This window comes from Corylus avellana, chromosome ca2 (genome assembly GCF_901000735.1).
Source record: "Corylus avellana chromosome ca2, CavTom2PMs-1.0".
NCBI classification, from domain to species: Eukaryota; Viridiplantae; Streptophyta; class Magnoliopsida; order Fagales; family Betulaceae; genus Corylus; species Corylus avellana.
Window position 1 is genome coordinate 19,431,952 of NC_081542.1, and position 22,281 is coordinate 19,454,232.

Below are 22,281 nucleotides of genomic sequence, written 5' to 3' on the forward strand. Positions count from 1 at the left end.
AGATAAATTTTCCCCAATCCAATTTATAAAAATGTCACGTGTTTCATAAAAATGTGAAAAATACATATTATTTTACTAGCACGTAAGAGGTACATATATTTTTTACTCGATGTAAAGAAAATCTTTGTCCATTTTTTTGTGTGTGTATAGTAACTCATGAATTGGATTTAGCACTTTATAACTAGCATTTTCCAAAGATTTTCATATATGTGATTAATTTCTTGCCACCTCTTGCCTTTTATTTTAATCACTATCGTAATTGTTCTAATGATTTTTTAATGGGATATTAATATTATTTGATTTGGAGTTGAGAGTGGAGAGAAGCATCATTTCCTAAAGCAGTGTGTATTATATCACACACAGTTTGTCAGATCATACGTCCAATCCCAAATCTCATTGATGGGTTTTTAGCGCAGTTTGGCGTGAACAACAAAAAGCTTTCAAGATTCAGACTTCAGATGCACTTCTTTTATAATTCACTGCCTGTAAAGAAGCTGTCTTTCCACTTCTTTCTCTGACTCCTCCATCCTCCTTTCTCTGATCTCTCCGACTCATTATAATTTATATTTATTTATTTATTCATTCATTCTCTTTCTATTGGCTTTTGTTTTGTTTTAAGGGGAGCAAAATCTAAGTCAGAAACAAATAATCGCCATGTCCAATGTCCATGTCCATGTCTTTGTCTTGTAAGTGTCAATGCTTTTAGTCTTAGCACTTGTCTCAGACTTAACCCTTCCAAAATGGAAAAAGTGTGCTGCTTACATTGGGAAATACTTGTCTTCCTTCAAGAAACCTCCACATTTGGAAAAAGGTTAACCGATCATATTAGGGAATTAGTGTTTCCTACAAGCAACCTCTCTCTCAGATGTGATCTTTTATTTTATTTTTTTATTCCTATTTTAACGTGGGTTTCTTTTTGTTTACTTTTTACTGTCTTATCACCCACGTGCCTTTTTTTTTCTTCTCTACTCTCCATTTACTTGGAGAGATGATCATTATGATTATTGGTTCGAGTTCTTCACTGAATTAATTAAAGAGAAAAGTTGAATTAAATCAACGTACAGATTGGGGGAAAAAGGTCACAAAAAAAAAAAAAAAAAAAAAAAAAAACTTGGTGTAAGGAAGCTTCAAGCCTTCCAAGAAAACTTGGTGTAAGTGGATCTCAAAAAGTTCTTTAATTTCCAAGAAAATGTGCTCAGCTGGTATCAGTACTCATCCCTTTATTGTCCGTTGAACAGATGTTTAGGGTTATCTTTTTGAGGGGAAAATATATATATAGTCAACCTTTTTTGGGGGTTTGATTTAAAAATTAAAAAAAAAAAAAGACTTTTTAAGGGAAAAAAATAGAGTCATAATAGACAACACGCTGGGGTGAATAAATGAATGCACGCTTGGCATAATTTTTATTTTTATTTTTTATTTTTATAATTAAAATATTAAAATATTATATTTTATTATTTTAAAATATTAAATACGCCTGATATGCATGACTGTTCATGCACACCTGGCATTTCAGATAGCATCACTCGAAAGAATAATATTCCATTGGAATAATTTTGACTTGGGGGGTGGGTGGGGAATGTTAAGTAACCTTCAGTTCTCTCTCTCAAACAAAAAAGCAACCATCAGGGTTTTATATATAGATGGCTTACCTTGCCTTTTCACTAATACGATTAGCCAACTCTAACATGTTGACTTTTATAATAATAATAATAATAATTAGACAAGGGAGCTTAATTTTTTTTTTTTTTTTTTTTTTTGACATGACAAGGGAGCTTAAATTGTTAGTCTTTTGTCACACAAATATATATATATTTTTTTCAAACTTCTTCTACATCTTGTTTTTATAATATAATATATATGATGCAGGCCAGTGCATGTCCTGGCAGGGAGGGATGGACCGAAGAAGGGCTGGGAGCCTGGGAGGGGGGCCCTCTTAACACCAAAAAAAAAAAATGTCACAAAAAAATTATTTAAACAATCTATTATGATAGTTTTTTTTTATTATTATTATTTACTCTATTATGATAGTTCTCTTAAAAGAAATTTCAAAGCATGCTGCCCGACCCTTCTAAAATTAAATTCTTAGCTCTGTCCAACGACATGTTTGTTTTAAAAATGGTAATTAATAAAAATGATAATGTAAAGAAAGTACAAGTATAAATAAAGCCATGAAAGTGGCATGAGAAAATCATTTTATACATCTTGACGAACATTCATATTAAATAACTTCTAAAAGATGATGAATCGTGAATATAATGCTGATATTCTGACAAATTCAAATCAAAATTACCAAGCAAAGACTTTGTTGGGGATTGGGCCTACTACTTCTAGGCCCATCTTACAAAAGGATGATTCGGCCCACATAAGTCGATTAAGTTTCACGACCACGAACGTCATTCACGAGTCTTGACCACGATCGAGGCTTGGCGATCATATCTTTGACAAATGACTAGCTCCCATCGATCGATTCATCCTAAGTGTTCAACATGTCAATCTTCCCAAGAACTCGCAATTCAATGGATGGCAGTTCCTATATGTTCAACATGGTCAGATGGAAAAAACGGCGACTTGACAAGCGACCATGCTAAAAAAACCTAACGTCACATCAATAATACCAACCAAGAGGTGCAAGACATCTCCATACGTCGACACCTAAGATGACTAGCAGCAACTTCTCTTTGATTTTTCCTAAATTTAGGGCAAAAAACTACTTTTTACTTCCATATGAAAATATATTTTACAGTAGCTTCCCTTACTTTCCCCTATATTATTAAAATATTATTTCTTTACAAAATACAAGTTTACTATCTATCCTCACTTTTTTTCACAAAATCTCAACACAATTCTCAATTAAAGACAAAAAGATGAAAGAGGAGAGATGAAAGAGAAATGTTTATAGTAAAATAATGTATAAAGAACCACCCTTAAGGGTTGGTTAAATGTAGGGAATCTGATGTGAGTAATTTTTTGTGAAATTTTCTCTAAACATAGGGAAGGGAAGGAAATGACATATAGAGCATCTGCTGCTAATGCTCTAACGCTCGGCTCGGACAACGCCATTCCCTAACCTAAGGGTATTCATAAGCAAGAACTAGCCATCATAACAACATTTGATGTTCGACTACTTTATAAACAACTAGAGGTCCAAGTACATGGATCTCTAGCCGAATTTACTATATGAATTGCTTATTTAGTCATTATCCATCTCTATAGGGATAATTGACTTAAGCATATCGGAGCAATACCCTGCCAGCCCGCTCCGACAAACTCTTTGCCTTATTTATATCTCTTTTACATGACTCGATCAGCAGCGATTGGAGTAGACTCTTGGAGAAGAGAGGCCCATATAAACTTGACTAAAACTGTCCTACCGCATAATATTGTAACAAACATATATAGATATTAAGAAATAGAGCTACCATATATATATAAAACTCATGGTGTTAATTTATTATGATTCATGAGCAAATTTAATCAGAAAACGCAACAAAATCAGTGGACGTTTATCCACTCTGCGTCATGGAAATATTGCAGAACTTTCTTCAAATAAATATAAAAAATTCAGGCTCTATCAATATGTAAAATGTTAAATGATTTCTGAAATATTTTTTGGTGAATAAGGATGATAAGGAGGGAAGTAGCTAGTTTTGATAGAGAAAAGGGTTCAAAAGTATTTTTCTGGAAAAAAAAAAAAAAAAAGTCCTATCATGATCTTTCAATTCTAAGGTCATGATAGTGTATACATGATCTAGTTAGGTTATCCATTTAAGATCGATGTACACACAATTAAATTATTCAATAAATGATACACCTAGCGAAATAAATAAAGTATTCAAAGAAAATGGGAAGAAGTTTATATTTTGAATAAAATAAAACAAGAGAGCTAGATACATCATCAATTTCTAGCTGTTATATATATATATAGTTGGAGAAACCACAAATTGGAGATGCGATATGGAATATAATTTGGGATATTTTTTGATTGTTATATAATTGAAGGCTAGTCAATCCACCGCTGGGGTTGCTGATTTTTGGTTTAGGAGATTTTATTATGCTTTTATTTGCTTGTATTTGTTGTCTCTTTGTATTTCCTTGTGTTTTTTTGCTCACTGTGTTCATTTTCTGGACTAGATCCTTGATCTGGCCTTTGTTTGTATTTTTGACAAAGATCTTCTCCTTTCCGACTACTGATGGTCGGTTGTGTTGTTCTTTTCCGACCACTGATGGTCGAGTCGGCTACCTTTTGGGGTGTTTCGTTTACGGAATTTTGCCGTTTATTACAGCCTTTTTCGGCTGTTTCGGTTCGTTTGATGGGTCGAGTCATTTATTTGACTAATTCCCAACTGTTACTAGAATTTCTCTGTCGTTTTCGCTTTTAGTTTGTTTTGGGTTTATTGTTGGGGAGCTCACCATTTTTTCGTTTTTAGGATCGTCCTCTCTTTTTTTCTTTCGGATTAGGAGTGGAAATGATCCTTCCCTGTAACCCTTTCCTTATTCAATTAAAAAAAAAAAAAAAGAGTGAATAAAATCTGTAGAACATAAACCTGAAGCTAAGGCTCACTTCTTAGGCTTTTATATGATTTGAATAAGAAAATAATGATATATAGCATATTTTTATATCATTTAAATGATAAATTAATGGTCCAACTAACCCTTAGACTATCATTATTGTTAAAAAACAAAAAATAATTTAAGGGTCGGATGGAAGTGACACATTATCATGATTGATTTCAATTTAGTCATTAAGTTTTCAATTTCTTAAATCCTAAATAGATGATAGTTAACCAATGGGTTAACGTGTCCATGTGACAAAGTTGGCATTATTGAATTTCTGATCAATTTCAAGCATGCCCCACGTGGTTATTTTGATGAAAATTGGCGTGGTTTGGTGATCAGTAGCTAGTGGGCACGATCGAGTGTGTATTTTTCAGTCCAATTCCATTACTACAAAGTCGTACGTAGACAACCACCTAAGACAAGTCCATGCACTGCAGAAAGAGATAAGCCAATATATATATATATATATATATATATAATACAGTGCCATACAATTAGTAAAATCTAGGTGGTGGGTTTCTTTATGTATTCTCATTTCTATAAATAATGTCAATAGGACCACTTCCATGTGCCTCTTCTTGATAGACACAACCCAAGAGTAAAGCCAAAAAAGATAGAAGCCCAAAGAAAGCCATGGCCATGGCGGCGAGAAAATATGAGGTGGTGTTCATTTCAACGCCAGGGATCGGAAACATGGTCCCACTTGTTGAATTTGCGCAACGCCTCATCGATCATGACCATCGGTTTTCCGCCACCATACTCATCATCACCATGCCCGAAAGGCCCCTCGTCAACACCTACGTCCAATCACGCGCCAGCTCACCCGCCACCAACACCGTCCGATTCCTCCACCTCCCTACTGTGGAGGATCTTCCCTCACCCGATCAGTTCCAATCTTCCCTCGGCTTCGTTTGCTGTCTCATTGAAAAACACAAACCCCAAGTGAAGCAGGCGATCACCAACCTCATGGCGGCAACCGAGTCAAAATCCAACTCACCGGTTCGACTCGCCGGGTTGTTCGTTGATATGTTTTGTACTTCCATGATTGATATAGCGAAGGAGCTCAGCATCGCTTGCTACCTTTTCTTTGCATCTCCGGCGACTTTTCTCAGCTTCATGCTTCATCTTCCGGTTTTAGACATCGAGCGTCTCACCGCCGAGCTAGTCATCCCGGCGTTCTTGAACCCCGTTCCTGCGACCGTGTTGCCTCCGTCGGTGCTGACGAAAGAGGGGTACGCTTCATTTTTGCACAATGGACTCCGGTACGCAGAAACGAAGGGTATTATTGTGAACACGTACGTGGAGCTTGAGCCTCATGCGGTTAACTCGGTCTCCACGGGCCCATTGCCACTGGTTTACCCAGTTGGACCAATTCTGGACCTTTCTGGGCCGGCCCAATGGCATCCTGACGGGGCCCACCATGAGAGTATAATGAGGTGGCTTGATGACCAGCCTTCATCATCGGTGGTGTTCTTGTGCTTTGGAAGTATGGGAAGTCTCAGTGGGTCGCAAGTGAGAGAGATAGCAATTGGGCTTGAACGGGCCGGACTTCGGTTCTTATGGGCCTTAAGGGAGAAACCGAAGGCCTTCTTACATCTTCCGAATGAGTACGCAAATCTCGAGAAGGTTTTACCAGATGGGTTCTTGGAACGTACGGCTGGATTTGGCTTGGTCTGCGGGTGGGTCCCGCAGGTGACAATCTTGGCCCACAAGGCGATCGGAGGTTTCGTCTCGCACTGTGGGTGGAACTCAATCTTGGAGAGCTTGTGGCACGGTGTGCCGATTGCCACGTGGCCGATTTACGCCGAGCAACAAATGAATGCCTTTGAGATGGTGAAGGAATTGGGATTGGCGGTTGAGATTTCGTTGGATTATAAGGAGGGGAGTGATTTGGTGCGGGCGGAGGAGGTTGAGAGAGGGATAAAGCGTTTGATGGACGGCGAGGATGAGGTGAGGACAAAGGTGAAGGAAATGAGCAAGAAAAGTAAGGTGGCTGTGATGGAAAATGGGTCATCATATAGGTCATTAGGAGTGCTGATTGAGGAATTAGTACTTAATTAGCAGCAGTGATTTGAGAATCTAAGATGGGACCTACTTGTCATTTGATGAAATATATTTATTTGCAATTTGCTCCTTCATCACTCTTTCTTCTTCTTCTTCCATTTTTTTTTTTTTTTTTTCATTTACCTTTAAAAATAATAATTTTGAGCATTTGGTTATTTGGTTCAATCCCCCCCCCCCCCCCCCCCTTTTTTTTTAAGTAGCCTTTAGGGATTGGTAGAATATCCCCTGCCTTATCGATTCCTTAACAACCATCATCGGATCGCTACGGACAGTGAACCGACTTTTGTTGATAAAATTTTATTTCGTCGATTAACCAAACCAAATCGACTTAATTGACTTTGACCTTCAATAATTTTTTGCATCATTTGTTTAGGATAAAAAAAAAAAAAACCCCATTTGAGCCCAAAAGCAATCCATTTTGGCCTATAAAAATATGTTTGACCCAATTTAAAAAACGTATGACTAACCAACTTATTCGACCAACATGTAACCAAGTTCACCGAATTAACCGACTTAATCAAAATTTATTCATATCAGTATGAATTTGGTTAATTAACTAACTTTTTTAGATCAACGGGCGAAAATACTCCTACCGCCCTCCTACCGCCATTGATTTAATAGATAGGAGCCCTATTAGCCTTAATCCTTTAGATGGATATACAAATAAATTTCAAAGGTCACTAAGGTGAAAGATAAAAAAATGAAAAAACACGCCAACAGGCGTACTATAGAATCTAGATAATTCATCTGCTTCTATGCTAAGCTACGCCCGACCCTTAAAAAAAGTTCACTGTCGCTCGATCTTGGGATTTGGATTTGGAGGGAAAGAAAAGAAAGGATCAAAGAAAATAGAAAAGAAATGCCTGTGGCCAAACCCGAATCATCTGATGCTAGAGTAATTGCTCACATCGACATGGACTGCTTCTACGTTCAGGGTTTCCGACTTTCTCTCTGTCTCTCTTTTATCAGTTTTATGTAAACATGGGTAATGCATATATGTCAGTATGTGAGTATGTAGATATGTTATTTGGTAGGTTATATTAGGATGTGATGGTTAAGAATGCAAATATAGAGATACCCTTTTGAATTTTTATGTTTTATTTTTGTGTAATTGGGCTCATATTGTTTTTCTGACCAATTCCAAGCATGCCCATTTGGTTATTTTGATATGAAGTTATGCCCTTTGTTAAAGAGGATTGAGTACAGTTGCTTACTCGCTTCCATGTTTCTGAGAAGAAACAGTGCTGCAAGATGCTCTTATCCAATTGAATTTTGATTTCAGTTCAAACTAAGGTGTTGTTTTTGTTTATATTCAATATTTATAGAATGTCCCTTTTCTGTTCAGACAGAAAATGTCTTGAATATGCATACACATGGTTGATATGTTCCAAGGAGTGCATGAGTTTGTAGTTTTGCATTTAAAAGAAGCATACGAAAGTGAGGAATTCAGAATTGGATATACAGGAAAAGTCTGATTTTTTACTTGTGATTAGGCACTCGGCATGATATCTGTTGATAGTTTTGCATTTGCTACACTTTTAGGAACCTCTTTCGTGTCAACAATATTGAACATGAATGTCCTCTTGTGGTTGCCTTATGTTAGTAGTGGCACAAAATTATAGTCGTACCCCGGCTAACTACTATGTGTTATTCTTTGTAGTGGAGCAGCGGAAACAGCCCAATTTAAGAGGTTTACCCTCTGCTGTGGTACAATATAACTCCTGGAAAGGTGGGGGCTTGATTGCTGTTAGCTATGAGGCCCGTAAATATGGTGTGAAGCGGTACTAAGAATGTTTTTGCTTATTCTATTAGTACATGTTTACAAATAACTGAATAGTTTTAGACTATGAAAATTAAATGCATGATTATCAGTTCAATGCGAGGAGATGAGGCAAAGCAAGTCTGCCCACAAATTCAGTTGGTCAAAGTCCCGGTCGCTCGTGGTAAAGCTGATCTGAACACTTACCGCAATGCGGGTTCAGAGGTAAGTAGATTCAAAACACTCCTAATAACTTTATATTTATTTTTGTCATTATACTCATTAAGAGTGGAACTTATGGTAGTATTTTTTTTTTTTCCTTTTCAAATTTTCAGGTGGTTTCTGTTCTTGCAAGGAAGGGTCGATGTGAGAGGGCTTCTATTGATGAAGTGTATCTTGACCTTACTGATGCAGCAGAAACAATGTTAGCAGAAAATCCTCCAGAGAGCTTGGAAGTAATTGATGAGGAAGCTGTTAAGTCACACATTTTGGGACTTAATAATGAGGTCAGAGACAGTGCATTGAGATCTCCTGATCATTTATATTTTTATCAATGCTAAGATGATAGAAGTTAATTGTATGACTAAAGGTCAACGTTGATATGGATGTCAATTCAGATTTCAGCTTCTAACTAAAATTTTCTGGAAGTTTGATGGAGTAAAGCATATTAAACTATTTAAATTACTGAATATTTCCACAAACTTTTATCCAGCAACTGCCTCCTGATCCGTTGGTATCTTGTGTGTATAAGCATCTGCTTTTGAAGAGAGCATCAAGAATTAATCTCTACTTGTCAAAGTAAATTTGGATCATAATGTGGAGCACAAAAATGTAAAGTTATAGGGTACTTTTCCTAGAAATTTTCTTTTGGGAGGTGCTGAGAAGGAGGGGGGGTTGTGTTTATCAATATGCAGCTTTTGGATTTCTTGCACTGTGTGGAACAAGAAATGTGTTCCTTAAGATCAAAAGGATATTAGACATGGGCTTTCGGGAAAAGGTATAACGGTGGGCTATCCCTGGAGGCCAAAACTTACCTATTATCTCAATTTGGCAACATTCATCAGCACTTATTTATGTTAAATTTGAGATTTAAAATGTACCATATCAACGTTCTTTTTCCTCTGCAAATATTTTAAGAGTTCACCTAATGACAGGGCTGAATTGCTAAGTTCTGAACTTCCTAGTGTTGTGTTAGGGGGAATCATTAAACTGAAATTGGTTTTGAATTCAGGATGGAAATGATGCCAAAGAAAATGTGAGGGAATGGCTTTGTAGGAGTGATGCTGATCGCCGTGATAAGCTACTGGCTTGTGGGGCCTTGATTGTTGCAGAACTTAGGATGCAAGTGTTGAGGGAGACTGAATTTACATGTTCTGCTGGCGTTGCTCATAATAAGGTGGGTAGTGGTCCTCAATTTTTAAAATTGTTCTTCACTGAACACTTCATGGCTTGATTTTTTCATAATCAGCTTATCTATGAATTTTGTTAGCAGATGCTGGCCAAACATGCAAGTGCTATGAATAAACCTGCACAACAAACTGTTGTTCCCTTCTCATCTGTGAAAGGATTACTTGAGTCTTTGCCAATTAAGAAAATGTGAGTGCTTGTTTGGATTTTTATACTCTTGTCTTCAATTAGACATTTTAGTCAAAATCCTATGTGCATGAGGTGACTGCCATATTTTGCTACTACGATTGCTTCAAAAAGAAAGTAAAAGTCGATCTTATATTATTTGTTTGTTTTGTATTCTTCTTATGGTTCAAAAGCTTATTGCTTGTAAGATTTTGTGACAGGCAATGCCTAGTGTTGAAGCAAACATGTTTTGCAGGAAACAGCTTGGAGGAAAGCTTGGAACTGCTTTACAAAGTGACTTGGGTGTGAACACTGTTGGTGATCTGCTGCAATTTTCAGAAGAGAAGCTACAAGAGCATTATGGCATCAACACAGGGTCAGTACCTATCCTTGAACAATATTCTCTGAATGTTTTGAACCTTTAGATGATAGACAGCTTTTCTATTAAACGTATCATGGTGAAATTTTCTATTTCAAAAGTTTCCAAATTTGACTGAGCATTGTGATTGTCCCAAGTCAAATCATGGTTATTTTCTCAATTATCTCCAGATGTTATCTTCTTCTTCTTCTTTTTTTTTTTTTGAATTTCATTATGCTTTATCCCATTATTATCTGATATATATATACACAGTAATTTCTATGCTGAATAGTATCTGGAAAAATGCCATTTGTTGTTTGTGTTAGTTGCTGTTGTTTATCCATTTGAATATTCATCTAATAATTGCCCAAATGTACTTCCTGATTTCTACTTTTTTACATGCATTCCAGTACTTGGTTATGGAATATTGCAAGAGGAATCAGTAGGGAAGAAGTTCAGGGGCGCCTTCTTCCCAAGAGTCATGGTTCTGGGAAGACATTTCCTGGTCCTCGGGCTCTGAAGACAATTTCTTCTGTAAGAATTATTCTCCCAACCAGATGAATGCCTCTGTTCATGATGCTGTATAATCTTGTCATCCCATGTACAGAGTCATTAAATGATATTTATTTGATTAAGGCATTAGTCTTACTCTGTGTAAAATGCTTTTCATGTACCAAATCCCAAAATATAGAAAAATTTTAAGACTATTTTGGGTAAATTACAATTTCCCACCCTAAACTATAGGATTCATTTTCAATGTTCTCCCTAAAATTTAAATCTAATTAATCAACCCTCTAAACTGCGTGATTAGTTCTAATGTCCCTAGACAATTAAAGCTTCTCCAATTTCTGACATCTTTAACCTTAATTTTGATGTGCTTATCATGTGGTCACCAAAAATGTCTAAAGTAAAGACATTCCCAGCTTTTTGGTAGTCTCTATTTTTTGGTTTGTTTGTTTAATTAAAAAAAGTTAGACATTTCATGCCAGATATGAGCCTTGTATTAGTTATGGCTATATATTCTATGCATAATACAATGTATCACCCTAGAATCTATAAGTCATCTTAAGTGTTGAAAAGCATGATAGTGTATGATATTCCCAAGAGTGTTGCCTTGTAGCCTTCAAATTTTGACTAGGATATGGTAGTTGAGCAGGCCCAATGGCTGTATTTATAAGCACTACCACTACTACTTTGGGTTTTAATAGAGTATCTGGTTTCTGAGAATAATATTGACTCGTTGTTGGACCCTTGAAGTGAACCATGATGATGTTGGAGAAATTATCTAATTGGACAAATATCTCTTTCAATCTCCAAGTAGATCAAAATTGCCATGCTGAAGAAATCAATTTTGGAACTAAGAAACAAATATATTTTTCCCAATAATCTTTCCTAGGTCTTTCAAAACATCAGTATTTTCAGTTATGCAAGCAATTTGGAAAGAGAAAATGGCTTGTGTTTGTAATCTAGGTTTTTTTGTTTTTTTGGTAATTTGAAACTTCTCATATTATGATTAGATGAATCTGTTCCCTTTTTTTTTTGTTCCTTTTGAAAATCTAATTTGATGACTGTTTTTGCATGCCAAAGAGAACCATTGCTATTTTGAATTGTTAGAAGGGACCATCAATTGAGAAAACTCGACTGGGTGCTGAGAAACTATTACTCTACCCAGCTTTTCCTACATGATCAGTTACAGAGGGAGTCTCTAAATAGATACGAAATTCCAGAATGAATTTGAAATCCACATCTTTCTAAATATTACTACCCCTGTCCGGTTCTTGTTCCGACATAATGTTTCTTGAAGTTCTTATGCCTCTAATGCTGAATTTTAAATGTTTCTCTTAACCAGCCTGTGGCTCTCTCCAGGTTCAACACTGGCTCAATGAACTTTGTGAAGAACTTGGTGAACGCCTTCGCTCCGACTTGGATCAAAATAAACGGATTGCTCACACACTAACTCTGCATGCTAGAGCATACAAAGTAGTTATTTTCCATCAATCAATCTGGATTTAGTTTCTGTATACTCCTTGTTTCCATTCTGATTATGAGTTATCCTGCAGTCCAATGACTCAGATTCACATAAGAAGTTCCCTTCCAAGTCTTGTCCCCTAAGGTATGGGACTGTCAAGATCCAAGAAGATGCCCTCAACTTATTTCAAGCTGGACTACGTGAATATGTGGGCTCATACAAATCTAAGACTCAAGGAAGTCAATACAATGGTTGGGGTATAACATCCCTTTCTGTTTCAGCGAGTAAAATCGTTGCCATACCATCTGTAAGTTTTTCTTGGTTCTTGGTGTTTTGTGTCTTTCTGGTCTATCTTTTCCCTTAGGAAGTTAGCTCTCAACACTGCAGGGTATCATTGCCAGCTTGGTTGGTGATCGAACCTTTGTAGGATTTCTCAAATACTGATAATATTCTGCTTTTCTTTTTCTCTCAATACCTAACTAATATATGTTTAGTGGGCCATGGGGTTGTTATTCGTACTGTAGATGCTTCTTAATATGAAGCAATCAAGAAGTATTTGAATTAAATCAGTTTCAAAATGAATTAATCCAGCTGCTGAAAGAAATATTATGTTCAGCTACTTATTCAGGCTTAGATTTGCTAGTCCTCTACTATAATTTTAATGGTGCATATACTTTTGCTAGGGAACATCTTCAATTATGAAATACTTTCATGGCCAGTACTCATCCAACTCTTTGTCAAAGCAATCACAGGATAACTTCATCCATGATGCTGCACCCTTGTCACCCTCAGGTACATTGGTCTCAAATGTGCTTCTTGTTCATTCTTGGTTCCCTAATATTCTCTTCTGTCTTAATGAGGCTGTTTTTTGTTAGGAAGTGAAAGCTATTCGGATTTGATTTTAACTGAGCCACAGATTGAGTTCCATGGAGAAGAAACTAAGATTAAGTATGATGTTACTAGTCTGGATGAACAGGAAGACAAAAAGAATATTTGGAAAGAACAGGTTTTACTCTACACAAATTCATTATTTTTTTAACTAATTTCATTATTTTTACCATGCTATGAGAAAATTTTTAACCCTTTGAGATGTTTATACACCAGCTCTTGCATATTTAGCATGGGTAGTTAGATATTACAAGGCTTTAACAGGTTAGATGGAGTTTGGGCAGAAATTTACCCCTTTTTCTAAAGCATGATTTGTGTTATATGATGCAAGATGTGTGTCTTGATTCTTGAATGAAAAATTTTGGCGAATGCTTCCTGTGGTAAATAGGTCCAATCGTGAGACCCTTTGATGTGCAGGATCCATCTTGTTTGTCACCACAACGGATGCAAAATGGTATTATCCAAGAAACTCCGCAGTCGTTGCCTTCAGGTAGTATCATGTGCTGGTTATTGCTTTTGGTTGCCTCACTTAACTCTTTAGTTTTCCTTTACCGCATCATAATAAAGGCAGGTATTTGTCTAGGAGGTGCAAGTGGTTTAGAGATTATAAGTCAAAGTGAGCAACAAAGAGAAATCCCTGAGGAAGAACCTGGGGTTAAATATTCCGTGCCTAGTTTTGATCAAGTTGTGCAGAAAAGAAACACATCAAAAGAGAAGGTACATATGTGCACTTCCATTATCTCTGCACAAACATTGCTCTGCCAAGTGCCCGAGCCATAACTGCAACATAAGTGAAGTTTTTGTTCTGTTTGATCCATTGAGTACTGATTAGAGCTGAACATTAACTTATTTCTTAATTATTTTGTGGCAGGGAGCAACTTCAATATTGAGGTTCTTTAAGAGTTGTGATCCCTCTTGTTCCTCAAGGAAGCAGGAGCATGTTGAAGCTGTCCAAAATGTTGAAGCAGCATCATCTGTCGGTAATTTTCAAACCCAACCTTTATAGGCTTTACATTTATGCCAATTCCTTTCTGCATTTCCCCTTCTCTCTCTCTCTCAACTTTGAAGTATACTTCAGGCTTTCAGTCTACAAGTAGTATACGATCAGACCCAAATCAAGTCGAACCAAAAGAAATTGTTCTTGAGGTGACCGGGACTAACAGTAGCAGGTCTAGTTCAGCTCATATTGAACAACAAAGGGAAGCATGGGGTTACAAAGTTGATGAGATTGATCCCTCTGTGGTTGATGAATTACCACCAGATATTCAGGAAGAAGTTCGGGCCTGGATCAGGCCTCATAAGCGGCCTAATGTAGTCAAAAGGGGCTCCAGTATAGCTCATTATTTCTTACCAGCCAAAAATAGATGAGAGTACTAATGACACCATACTGTACTTAGGTTCGTTATCTATCAAGCTAGAAAAACATAGTGTTTATTGATTTTATGGATTTATTAAATAGCTTGGGAAACCTGAAAATGTCATGCATTCAAGGCTAGCCCTAGAAGTGCTCTGTGTGTACATATACAATTTTATCATTCTTACAATGAGTAGTGTTACTTTTCACGTTCATTTATCACACCCATTTTATACAGGCCGACGTGACGCGTTTTAAGTGTCATTCAAAACACGCGGTCATGTGAAATGGGTGTGAAGAGTATCATTACTCCTCTACAAATAGATTGTATGGAAACAAGCTAGAATGGCAGTCAACTCTGTACATAGAAAAAACTGATACCATGAAAAATGTGAAATGGTATATGTAAACTATTTTTGTTGCTTCAATTTGAGTTAATAACTTGCATGTTAGGTGGACAGGTTTTAAATTTTTGAGACCTACAAAATTTTGACCAATTTATTTATTCTCCAGAATGATCAGGGAATTTATCATCAGCTTGAACATGCATATATATACAAAACAGAACTTGAAATGTTTGCTTTGGAGGAATATAATCAAATTTTGGCAGCTATGCAATTTGCCAGTGAACATAAACAGAAACATTTAGAGATGAAACATGAAGACAGCAATCATCCCTCCCTCACATGATATGCTTAAAAAGACCAACAATTGGGGGAGTCATTCATTGTCTGATTTATTAGGCATATCAACTTGAAAGAAGTAAGCAACTACTGGAGCTTTGATGATCAAGTCATGTGCTAATCTAGAGATCCTTGTCCCCTCATCTCTTTCCCAAAAAAAAAAAAAAGCCATTGTTGAGGAGTGATGCAAGGAGAGCACTGTCTCAAGAAATAGATTCTAGTCTGTAGAGGGGTCCACTAAACTCGATTAATTTGACTACAAGCATCATAGTGTAGCCATGTATGGATAATTAATGTGGTGTTGCTTAAAAGATTACCGTTTACTTTTTTATCATTTGAAATGCAGTAATTTTTTTTTAAGGTTAAAATGCTTTATAATTTGATAGTTAATAATATAAAACTTCTTAAATTCAATCATTGTTTTTAAATTAAATAATTGTGATTTTTATAACAATATTATTTATCACTTTCACTAATTCAATATTTCTTTTTCGTGCGCATGCCATTAATCTGTTCACATCATTTATCACTTCTATTTTATAATGTATTTTATGTAATTTTTTTATATGAGCCACTTTCAAACAATAAAAGAAAAATCACTTAAAACTTGTACTTCGATTAATGAAAAATAATTAAAATAAATAAATGTGAATAATAGCGTTACTTTTCCGAGAGCACAGCAAGTAACACGTGTTTGCATTTGCGGCTCATTTTGTACCCGGATCACATCTGTGCTCATGGTTTTGGTGATTATAATACCACGGCCAAGAGTACATAGTTTTGGATGCTTCTCATGTTTTCAACCAAAAGCAACTTCACCTTGGTACCCTTTTCTTTTTGGTGTATTTACACTTATGCAATGGTATTTAATATTTATACAAAGATATTGGTTTAAATAGGACCACTCTAAAACAAATTGACTCTAATCCATCTACCATATGTGCTAGATATGCTAGACCATGCAAACGATATGAAATGAATTAAACTTTTGTCTTCTCTTATCTTATACAAATGTGCTTCATGCATGAAACCCAATTATTGTCACTCTTAAAGTTATAATGCAATAAGTTTTTCTTTCTATTCAAGATGATTAGAACAAAGTGACTGGGATTTTCTGAATTTGGGTTAGGTAATTTAAGAGCCAAACATGTGAAACAACTTTAGCCAGATCCTATCGTGGTGTAAAAGAGGTACTGAATTCTTATTTCGCGTTATTTTTTCTAATAAAAAGGAAAGGAAAAAAGAAAGTGCTTCAACTTTCATTATACTTTTTTTTTTGTTTAAATAATGATGAAGTTATAATCCTCATTTTAGAGCTCTAAATAAATATTGGTTGCATGACTTTTTTACTTCTAAGAATTGACTATTAGGTGAATCATTGACTTCATGAACTTAAGATCTCATACTTTTAAATTTGTTTATGGGCTTCTTATAAAAAAATGCTTTTTAATGGCATCCATTTTCGCAAGTCAGATTACTCCTCCTGAAGTCATGTGTTATAACTAACTTCATTTTTTTTTTTTGCTGCACAATTATGTTATCATGTATAACTCCAAGATGTAACCTATAACATTCTTTTTTGTCTAAATGCCTGCTGCTCCTCACACTTGTCTTATAATGACTCAACATGGCTCAAATATTATTTCTAAAGTCCAAAAATTTTGGCTCAATTATTTCTAAAAGTACACGAGTTGTGATACAAGAACGACTAGAGTCTTTTCGGAGTCCTCTCGAATGTAATGTAGCTTTTAAAATTATCAATAGATTGTAATTCAATAATGACCATCTCAAATTCAATGGTAATTTTGAAAACTATATTATATTTGGGAGGATTCTAATTCTCTTTATATCATTAGTTAAAAAAAAAAAAAAATTTGAAAATTTTTTATAAGGAAAGGGTATTACAGAAAACCCAAAAGAGGGGGAAACTAAAAGAGACCAAAATCCTGCGACGCCCACATAATTAATGTCCCCATATCGCTGGTTGTTTTGGCAAACCGTTTTCTTTTCACTTACCTTGTCAAAAACGAAACGTTTTTGTTTCTTTTCTCTTTTATATAATTATAAGCCTGCCAGCTTCTGTCCTATGAGTGTGCAGCTGAAGCTAACTTCCCAAGACCTGCGATTTCTGCGAAGCAACTCGGATTCTCGTCCATTCCGGCATCTGGGTATGTCTCAAAATCCTTTTTTTTTTTCCCCGATGAATTTCATTTTTTTTTTGTTTGTCTCCTGAAATTTGTATTTGTCTGTATATTGCAGTATTAGTTTTGAGTTAAATACAGCTAATATCTGATCTTGCAATCACATTTCTCTATTTCTCTGCTCTTATTTCATTTTTGTTAATGATTTTTTTTTTGTAAGTGCTTCGGATCTGAATATTTGGTTCTGTGTAATTCGCTAGATGTGAACTGTGGTATCAACATTGTTTAGTTTGTTGATCTTCAATTGAACTTTTGATGTTATTTTCTGATTGGGTTTTCTTGGAAGTTGGAAATGATGGTCCTGTTTGATTTATTTGACTGAGATTTGATGTTCTTTGAGCATCTTCAGTGTTGGGTGTGTTCTCTTTGGTACTCAACAGATTGGTAATGGAGACTTGGATGACAAAGGTGGTACTGTTGCGAGTCAAATTGATCTAGAATGGGAAAAGCTTCACTTTTTTTATTAGTTTAGCTATAAAAATTTGATAATGTTGGTATTCAAAGATTGAGTTGAAGATTAGTAGTTCATTCCTGGGATATAATCTTTTACCTAGTTCACAAGCTTTTTTTAGATTTATTGATCAGAAAGGTATTCCATTTTTTTTCTATACAAGTTTTAGCATGCTTCTACTGCATCTTCATTTGCTTCTCTTTGTGTACATTGTTGTTATCAGTGAATTGTGATGAATTAAAAATTAGAAGCTGCAAGAGCATTCTCAAGGTTGAAACTCCTCACTCCTTTACTTGATCAGAAGAAGAAAATCTTTTTTGTGAAAGTCTCGTGCAACTAAAGGGACTTTGATACTGTTCTTGAAAGAAATAAAACGAACTTTCATATGAGACATCATCATATCCGTTAATGCAGCCAGCAACAAAAAAATAGCATGAACTTGTTCGGAATACTGATTAAATAAAAAAAACATCTAGTACATCACTTAGGTGCTTATGCATTGAATGAAGATGCTTCAGAAAGATATCCAATGTATTTCTAAATATGGTGAGGGTTATTTTTGTTTGTAACTAGAAACTGCATGAGGCCGTACGTATATTCACTTCAAAGCAGTCTGTTGATTTTAGAACTGAAAACTAGAAAGAGTTTTAGTTTTGAAATGATATATTGGGATACTCAAATAATCTATAAAATGGGGTCAATGGATTAATATCCCTGTGGCCAAGTCAATAACCTTCTAACACACTGATAGTAACTTTATCTATGGTGTTAAAACCCAACTCAATTAAGCGGCATTCTTAGTATGAGAATCTCAAAAAGATCAAAATAGTTTAAAAAGTTCTTTCTGGATGCCTAAAAGAGTTGATAAATGAAAGTTATCGAGACTGAAAGCAGATAGATGTTTGCTTCCTTTTTTATTTATTTATTTTGCGTATCTGAATATGCTGTAAATTTGTAAAGATTGTGCGACATGTGCCCAAGAAAACTTTGAACGCTAATATCTTTCATTTTTATGTACATACTTAATCGAGGGATTATATCCCATCTTTCTCGTATTTTACACTTGCAATGAGTGTATAATTGGATATGGAATCTAATTGAAGAGGAAAGTATAGTTAGTTAGCATTGCTAAGTTTCTTATCTGGTGTTGTTTGAAAAGATTGGCAAGTCATGAATTTTCATGGGGTAGATGAGAGTTTGATAAGTGGCTATGAATTTCTCTCCTTTTCTTACACTGTTTATGCTCGGGTAAGATGCTCATAATTTGTAATATTTGATGTTTCCTTAGTTGGTGATTGTAGATCTAAGTAGCTGCAACATGTTTACATGAGTTCTGTTTTCAATAGGACACTGCATCTCCCCAAAATATAGATCGTGGAAAATTCATAACTGTATCTAACTTTATTGTTGATATATTCATGCGATTGTCACTGGTTGATGTCCCTTTTTTCGTAATTCTTTTTAAGCAATATGGACTACATAGTCATAAGTAGATTATAGAACCCTGTAGGTTTTGACATTAGTGTTTTCATTTGTTATTGATTTCGTTTTTAAGTTAATTTAGAAACCAAAGGGTTATAGACAGTTGGGAAAGGGTGACGATGTTGAAATACGTATGCATCTCATTCTCAGGTGAACTAGACTGATCTGTTCCTATTAAATGGTGCATGGGAATAAGTAATATCTTTTTCATGGGTGGGGTTGTATTCCCTCTGCTAGAACTGTTTTATATGACTAGGTCTTTAGCTAAATGTAACAATTCATTGATCCTGACAGACAATGTAACTTTATTAATTTTCCTTCATAACAGGATAAATGAATAAGATTAAAGAAAAGAAAGTCCATTTTATTTTAAATTTGCTGATTGTTCAGAAGTTAGGGAGCTATGATTGACAACATATGTGGATTTAATACATCTTCTAAGAAGTAGACAATGGAGAAACTAACAGACAAAGCTTAGTTGGGGGTAAACAGAGCAGGAATTCTAGTAAAGTGTTAAAAAGTGAGAACTGAAATGACAAGTTGGTGAAGTGGTGTATGAAAAGAAAGAAGTGAGAACTGAAATGACAAGTTGGTGGAGTGGTGTATGAAAAGAAAGAAACTAACCAACCTACTGCCTTGATGCATCCTATGAGCAGGGGTGGAACTAGGATTTTAGATGTGGGGGGACGAAACTTAAAAAAAAGAAAAGAAAAGAAATTAATGGGTGAAAATTTAATTTTAAAAGAATTATACAGGTATTTTTAAAAACATTTGGAGAACTTTTTGGGGCTTGGGGGGACCGTACTAGTTCGGCCCCTGCCTGTGAGGACCATTGTTGGGGTCAATGCTTTCAACTAAGTGATTAGACTATATCGCTTAACTGTGCAACAAGCGGAGAAGGTTAAAACGAAAGTATCTAAAGAGAGGGTTTTAGCGCATATAATTAGCTCAGAAGTAGGAGATTTTAGTGCAGACCATATTTTTCTCCCTCTACATTTTTCCATTTGGAGTGATTGAGCTACTTTGTCAAATAGGACTTTCATGTTAGCGTTATTGACAAAAACTAAAATTTTGAAAAGAAAATGCATGTTCACCAAGATTCTATTTTTGATGGAGAAGCCTTTGCATTTTAGATAATTTTGTCATTGATGTAGAGCAACTTAATCAAACAAAAAATGGAGATTTACCTTAACATTTTCATTGACTTGGTTGGGACATTTTTTTAATGCTACCTAAATGTTTAAATAGTGTAAATGCAGGATTTGTTGAAACCGCTGAAGGGGTTGGTTGATCCAAAGTATTGCTCTGGCTTTATTCAATAAGTGCTACACTGAAATTTTAAAGTCATTCTATTCCAAGAGTCAGCTTTGCAGTTGCTACTAAAATGTCAATATTGTCAAGATTACGTTGCATCACTGTGGATGTTACTGGTACTTTGATAGCTTACAAGGGAGAACTTGGTGACTACTATTGCATGGCAGCCAAATCTGTTGGGCTGCCATGCCCTGACTACAAGCGTGTGCATGAGGGCTTCAAACTTGCCTATAAAGACATGGCCAGAAATTATCCTTGTTTTGGGTATGCCGCTAAAATGCCCAACATAGTGTGGTGGAAGACTTGTGTGAGAGACTCCTTTACCAGGGTAAGAAAATCTGACGTAGCAAGAATAGCTTTAGGCATGGTGTATAGTGATGACTAGCTTGTTGGTAATCCTTGTGTATCAAATCATGGTATGGTGGTACCCACATTGTTCTCCAAAAAGGCAAGTCTAGTTCAATGTGTGAAAATTTATTTATTACTTTTATGAGTTATAAAACACACCCCTACTAACAAAGTAGAGTGACCATAATGATACTGAAAGTAAAATGTGTACTTTTTGGCTCGGACTTTTACATATAATTTCCTTGTTAGGAAGTTTTAATGGAAATATTGTTTTGACTACAGGCTGGATATGATTATGATGAGGAGACATTTGAGAAGGTGTTTAGACGCATATATTCATCATTTGGTTCATCTGCACCTTATACCATCTTTCCAGATTCCCAACCATTTCTAAGATGGGTGCATGAGCAGGGGCTTAAAGTTGGGATTATTAGTAATGCAGAGTACCGGTATCGGGATGTAATTCTTCCAGCCCTTAATCTGAACCAGGTAAAAAAAATTGTCCTGTTCTGGTATTTTGGTTCCCAAATTCTTATTTAGTTTATCTTAATTGATCTGGATTAAAGTAGGAGTAATTGGTTTTAGCATTGTTATGAAAGTCTACCAACTGGTAATATTGATGATTACCATTAAAACATGCATTTGTGGTCAGGCATACAGGATGATGGGATCCCTGAGTTGTTCTCATTTTACTACAATAATTCAGGTTCCCATGATTTATATCAATATCACTGCAAACCATTTAACTTCAAGCTGCCTAAAAAGTTTTGGTGAAGAGTATTGTTTTTTGTCTGTTTTTTTTTTTTGTTATTTTCCATTCATGCATTTGTATAAGATCCCTATCTATACCTACCCTTTTTAAATATCAACGAAGTTGATTGCTTTTGAATTCATTCGTGTGTATATGCTTGGGATAGACTAGAGATGCTGATAGTGTCAAGTCTAATGTGTTGTGCAGGGATCTGAATGGGACTTTGGTGTGTTCTCTGGTCTGGAAGGTGTAGAGAAACCTGACACAAAGATTTATGAGATTGCCTTGGAGAGAGCTGGTGTCGCACCAGAAGAAGTTCTGCATATTGGGGACAGCATGCGCAAAGACTACGTGCCAGCAAAGAGTGTGGGGATGCATGCATTACTATTGGATAGATTTAAGACTCCTGATGCTGAGGAATGGAGGAAATCAGGTGCCATTGTGCTTCCTGACTTGATGGCAGCAAAAGATTTTCTTACTTCAGAAAACTCAACTTCCTGAGCGGCTCCTTTCCCATTCATGACTTT

At 35.7% G+C, this 22,281-nt stretch overlaps 3 protein-coding genes across 10 annotated transcripts; all 3 read left to right on the top strand.

The window, feature by feature from the left end:
• Nucleotides 1–5,085: 5,085 nt before the first annotated feature.
• On the top strand, nt 5,086–6,698 carry LOC132168509 (UDP-glycosyltransferase 43-like). The gene has a single exon (XM_059579504.1). The coding sequence runs from the start codon at nt 5,194–5,196 to the stop codon at nt 6,619–6,621; it is 1,428 nt and encodes a 475-aa protein (XP_059435487.1). The 5' UTR covers nt 5,086–5,193; the 3' UTR covers nt 6,622–6,698.
• A 676-nt stretch (nt 6,699–7,374) lies between these two features.
• LOC132168508 (DNA polymerase eta) lies at nt 7,375–14,739 on the top strand. 7 transcript variants are annotated; one of them, XM_059579498.1, is made up of 16 exons: nt 7,375–7,559; nt 8,285–8,405; nt 8,497–8,608; nt 8,719–8,889; nt 9,615–9,779; nt 9,876–9,979; nt 10,212–10,331; nt 10,724–10,847; nt 12,180–12,293; nt 12,374–12,589; nt 12,966–13,074; nt 13,158–13,288; nt 13,588–13,660; nt 13,742–13,887; nt 14,042–14,150; nt 14,249–14,739. In XM_059579498.1, the coding sequence occupies exons 1-16, from the start codon at nt 7,484–7,486 to the stop codon at nt 14,536–14,538; spliced, it is 2,181 nt and encodes a 726-aa protein (XP_059435481.1). In that variant the 5' UTR covers nt 7,375–7,483; the 3' UTR covers nt 14,539–14,739. The 7 variants fall into 7 exon arrangements, with proteins under 7 accessions (XP_059435481.1, XP_059435483.1, XP_059435485.1 ...); XM_059579500.1 differs by having other exon boundaries at nt 13,754–13,887; XM_059579502.1 differs by having other exon boundaries at nt 7,425–7,519.
• Nucleotides 14,740–17,180: 2,441 nt separating this feature from the next.
• On the top strand, nt 17,181–22,281 carry LOC132168510 (uncharacterized; the record flags this gene model as incomplete). 2 transcript variants are annotated; one of them, XM_059579505.1, is given in 4 exon segments in its annotated part: nt 17,181–17,375; nt 20,590–20,983; nt 21,286–21,492; nt 21,962–22,281. In XM_059579505.1, coding segments are annotated over 3 exon segments (759 nt in total). In that variant the 5' UTR covers nt 17,181–17,375; nt 20,590–20,725.

Excerpts from the sequence above, each read along its gene's own strand:
- LOC132168508 (XM_059579497.1), top strand. The coding sequence starts at position 8,200 with ATGTCCTCTTGTGGTTGCCTTATGTTAGTAGTGGCACAAAATTATAGT. Across the intron at positions 10,332-10,723 it reads CATTATGGCATCAACACAGG|TACTTGGTTATGGAATATTG; the intron begins GTCAGTACCTAT and ends CATGCATTCCAG. Across the intron at positions 12,294-12,373 it reads TGCATGCTAGAGCATACAAA|TCCAATGACTCAGATTCACA; the intron begins GTAGTTATTTTC and ends GTTATCCTGCAG.
- LOC132168509 (XM_059579504.1), top strand. The coding sequence starts at position 5,194 with ATGGCCATGGCGGCGAGAAAATATGAGGTGGTGTTCATTTCAACGCCA.